The following is a 4400-nucleotide window of genomic DNA, read 5'->3' as shown; positions in this document are numbered from 1 at the left end:
GTATAATTCTCATTTTTTTTAATAATTCTTTAGGCACATTTGTTGTTTATTCACATTCAGTTGTTTTTCTTTCATTTGAATTGACTTTCGTTTATTTAACTCGAACAACTACGTACATACATCTTATTTTTCTTTTGTTATCTCAATCTGAGAAATAAATTTTAATGAGCTCATTTTATAATCTTTATAATCAAGCTAGAATCATTTATATATATTATAACGCGATGGAAAATGATCTGAAACTAATAGTGTAGTGGTTCATAGGTCACGCATGTTTATATAGTTGAGACTCTTAACTAGGGCTACCATATTTAAGCTCGCTTCGGGCCATTGGAAATTCAGGAACGGCCTTGGTAGTTTAGGCAATAAAAAACCTAGAGGTAGGAAAAGATGGACTTTGAGGCCCTTAGGATGGCCCTACGGGTCTTTATATATATATATATATAGTAGGCCCAAGATATTTTAGTTAGAGTTTATAGTGCTCATTCGATTCATGATGTATTGCATATTACATTCATGATTTATTGCATATATTATTCATGATGTATTTAGTTAGAATTAACTTCAGAGAAGAAAAGGACCTGTTACTTCAAAACTTTATATATAAGAGGGTTTGGCTCCCTTCAACCCATCCAACATAAACCATTTATCAGGTTTCTCTCTCATCTTTTATTTTTGTTAGTATATACCTTTCCCTCTCTCTCTCTCTCTATGTATATTACTAACTAAAAACTTTACAGTGAGAAATGGCTATGAATGTAGCGGAAGAAATTGAGCGACTAGAAAACGAACTCAAACAACTCCCGGTCACAAAAAATATATCTCTCCTTGAAGAAGCCGAAGATAGGGTAAAAGTTTTTGGTTATGATTATTGTTATTATTATTTTAACCTTGTAATAACGTCAAACTTTTATCTAATTAGCAGATGTATGAACTGAACTGCAAAATGTTGCGGACGGGTCGGAGAGACGGAAAAGATAAGCTTCGTAAAGACCTCAGAAAAGCAGAAGACTGTGTGCCGAGTTTCTATGAGAGACTAAGCGAAGAGGAAAAAGTATTAAAGAGGCCGAGAGACCAAATCCGGCGCAGAATTGAAGAACTTAGAGATCAGAATATGCCATAAAAATATCTGGCGAAAGATTTTTTTTTTATAATGTTAGACTGAACTTTAGTGTTAAGAATTAAAACCTCCATTTCAAAAGTAGCTAGATTAAATCTATGAATATTTGTGGTTGTTAGATATAACAATCGTACTATATATTTGTGTTATCATAATTAAGTTGATGATTAAGACTTAAGTTGATTCTGAAAATGTTTTAAATTCCAAGTCACTTATTGTTGAGTTGAACGACAAAAGACAGATACGAGTATCGCTACACATGGATGACTAGTTTCTTTTTCTTGTTATTACAGGTAGGTTTTGTGTGGCCTTGTGATGAGACACTCATTTGACATGTTAATTTGCTATTTATGGTGAGACACTCATTTGACATGTTAGTTTGCTATTTGTTTCACATTTGACCAGGATATGACTTCTGGAGGTTATAAGATGGCAACCTATTTGAATTTTCTTAAGCTTTCAAAACAGGGGCCTACAATATATATTCCTGTAGAAAGATGCTAACAGATAAATTAATAAAGCCTTGGCTACAAATCAATTAATCAATAGAATATATGAAACTTCCTACACTGTTGTTTACATGTTAATGGAGAACGAATAGACATCGGTCTAGACTTGGATAATGTGGTTCCTATTATTTTTGAAAAAGGAGAAGGCCTGTTGTCATCCACACCTACATATTCGTTGTTTTTTATGTCTTCTCTATTCTTCTCCAAAAACATGTGATCGAGATCTTCTAACTCTATACTCTCGAAAAACATCTTTCGACACCTTCGAGTTAGAACATCATCAAGACCTTGAATAATTAGTTTTACCTTTTCTTCGATTGACTTCATGAAGCAATGTTGGATGACTAGTTTTATATATTCTTCTCTGTTTTTACTACTCAAAACCATTTCCTTCCCTCCAGGACACAACTCTACAATTTTCCTTCTGGACACTGCTTCATCTTCTTCTTCACTTTCCCAAACAAATGTCAAGCCCAAACCATCTGAATCTACAAACTCATAATCCATCTCTAAAATATCTCTGCAGCTTTTGTACATGTATGGATCCACATTGCGTATATCTTCCAATGTAACAATAGATCCGGCTAATTGCAAGAGAAACAATCGATCAAATCCAATTTGTATTTGCACGTCGTGCATCAATGCTAAAGCAATCACTCGACCACAAAACCCATAATATTGAAGTTTTTGACGATCCACTTTTGCTGCAAACAAGATAGTGAAATTATTAAAGATAGAAAATGTTGAAGTTGTAAGGTATAACATGACTAAAAACATGAAAAACAATTCAAAATGTTGAATAAATACCTGGATTAAGATAGATCCTCTGAGGGTTATGTGGGCATGATAGGAACAGAGAACTCTGTGGAGTGAATAGATGTCGGCATAGCAAGAGGAGCCACCCCTTGAAAACTCCATGACCTGCAAGTGCTACCTCATTTTTAAACTGAGGGATAATTCCATTCCGCAACAAAATGGGGTTTGCAAGCCCAACATGCTTGAAAGAATCAACCAATAACTTTGAACTGTCAATGAGAACTTTCGTCTTCTGTGGGTGATGATCAGAGACCTGATTTGGAAATATCATCGTGATCAAATATCTTCTACATTCATTGTTTAGTAAATTCTTATGTTGAAGAAGCCACTGGTGATCTTCGCCTCTTTTTGAATTCATAATAAGTTTATTTATTGAAGCTCGGTGAGAATTCAAGCAAGATGAGAGTTTTTCTCCAAATAGATTATAATGTTCAGATACGAAGTTCAATTCCTTGAGAATTGATAGATAATAAGACCATCCATGATTAAATTCGCATTCAGTACATCTTGTATACTCAATGCCATCGTCCATATATGTCAGACCAAGATCAATGTTGTCAAGTAACTTATTAAGATCTTCCCAAAATGGTAAAAGTTGTGTTACATTATAGCACACATCCACAAGCACCTCCATAGGAAGTGAGTGAAATGATGATAAACCTCTCGATCTCATGTACTCTTCAATTTTCGTACACATATGGAGCGTCAATACAGAGAAGTCACGGATATCACTCTCAAATCGTGATTTTAACAAAGACGGCACTCTGCAAAAGCACGACTCTCTGACCAACTTCATATTCACAACAAACTGTTGAGTGAGCTCCCTTATAAATGGGTGAAAGTAAAAGAGTAAGTCCCTTGGTGTTCCGTGCATGAAAAATTGTGATGTGTTTGCAGGCCCAATTGATTTCAACAAATATATGTAAGTTTGACGACATGAGTAGTATAACCCAGAAGTTGTTGTTGTTGTTGTTTTGTCATCATGGAGAAGAACAGTGAACCGTAAAGCTATACTAGCGAATAGGTGTTGAATGTATATAGGGTAGGAATGGATATTAGGATAGATAAAGAGACGAATTGATTCCTCGGCTATGGCTTTATAATATTTGATGGGAGATTTGTATAAATCGACCAGATACTTGGGCATTCCATAAAACAAAAACATTTGTAGATGCTCCCTTTTCTTACGGTTTCTAGGTATCATGGTCAAGTAATTTTTAAGATTGGCTAATACATAATTTCTTATTGATTCATCTTCATCATCGCCATTACTATGATTGTTAATAAGACGTAAAGTAGAGAAAGTCAAATTTCTCAGTACTCGTATTGCTCGCTTGTGGCACTTCTTAGATGCAAAGTGGCGGACAACGTTTGCAAATTCTACCTCAGGTATGAATTCGATTCCCTCTGCTTCAATATTCCGCAAGAAGTACCCTTCCTTGTCCAATAATCTCATCTTGCCCTCTGATAAGAGATGAACAAAATTCTATCTATAACCCCAAAATCTTCTCTCTATCTTTCATCAACCAACCACAAGGGACTTCAAGAAGTAGTAGCAAGCGTTTGTATTCCTATAAAGAAATACTTGAATGGAAAGTTTCTATCTAGTCTACTGTGAGTGAGTCGTTCTTTATATGAAGAGGAAAGGTACTACTTAGTAGGTGGTTTCCTGAAATTTAAAATAGAAGGTTTCTATTTTACCTTTCCTTCCTATAACCTAATAACTGCAACTTCCTAAATTTGAAGATCCAACTGTTCCTTATCTTGTCGTCTTTTAGTAACTAACCAATTTACCATTTATTTCTTACCTGCCTTCCCATTTTTAGCCCCCCATGATGTGTCCAATTCTCCAGTGTAGTCCCCAACATTACCCAGCATTCACCCCCTTTTCAAATATTCCTTTTCCTATTTTACCCACTTCTTTGTTATCGGTTTCTTTTCCTAATCTTGGGGCC

The 4400-nt window shown here is 35.0% G+C and overlaps 1 protein-coding gene across 1 annotated transcript; it reads right to left on the bottom strand.

The window, feature by feature from the left end:
* Positions 1-1643: 1643 nt before the first annotated feature.
* On the bottom strand, positions 1644-4047 carry LOC147556416 (E3 ubiquitin-protein ligase UPL5-like). Its single transcript, XM_086663510.1, has 2 exons — positions 2437-4047; positions 1644-2333 (listed from the first exon to the last, which is right to left on the bottom strand). Exons 1-2 carry the CDS (start codon positions 3899-3901, stop codon positions 1663-1665), a joined length of 2136 nt encoding a protein of 711 aa, XP_086519636.1. The 5' UTR covers positions 3902-4047; the 3' UTR covers positions 1644-1662.
* Between the last annotated feature and the right edge of the window lie 353 nt (positions 4048-4400).

Source organism: Eschscholzia californica, unplaced genomic scaffold (genome assembly GCF_041429995.1).
Source record: "Eschscholzia californica isolate CP2 unplaced genomic scaffold, dmEscCali1.0.p SCAF_2, whole genome shotgun sequence".
Classification (NCBI taxonomy): domain Eukaryota; kingdom Viridiplantae; phylum Streptophyta; class Magnoliopsida; order Ranunculales; family Papaveraceae; genus Eschscholzia; species Eschscholzia californica.
The sequence above is the reverse complement of the archived record's forward strand: the minus strand, read 5'-3'. Positions and strand labels throughout refer to the sequence as shown.

What these genes read in the sequence shown, in the direction of transcription:
- LOC147556416 (XM_086663510.1), bottom strand. Translation starts at nt 3,901, where the DNA reads ATGAGATTATTGGACAAGGAAGGGTACTTCTTGCGGAATATTGAAGCA. An exon ending in GAGGATCTATCTTAATCCAG is followed by an intron (nt 2,334 to 2,436) that starts GTATTTATTCAA and finishes TCTTGTTTGCAG; the next exon opens with CAAAAGTGGATCGTCAAAAA.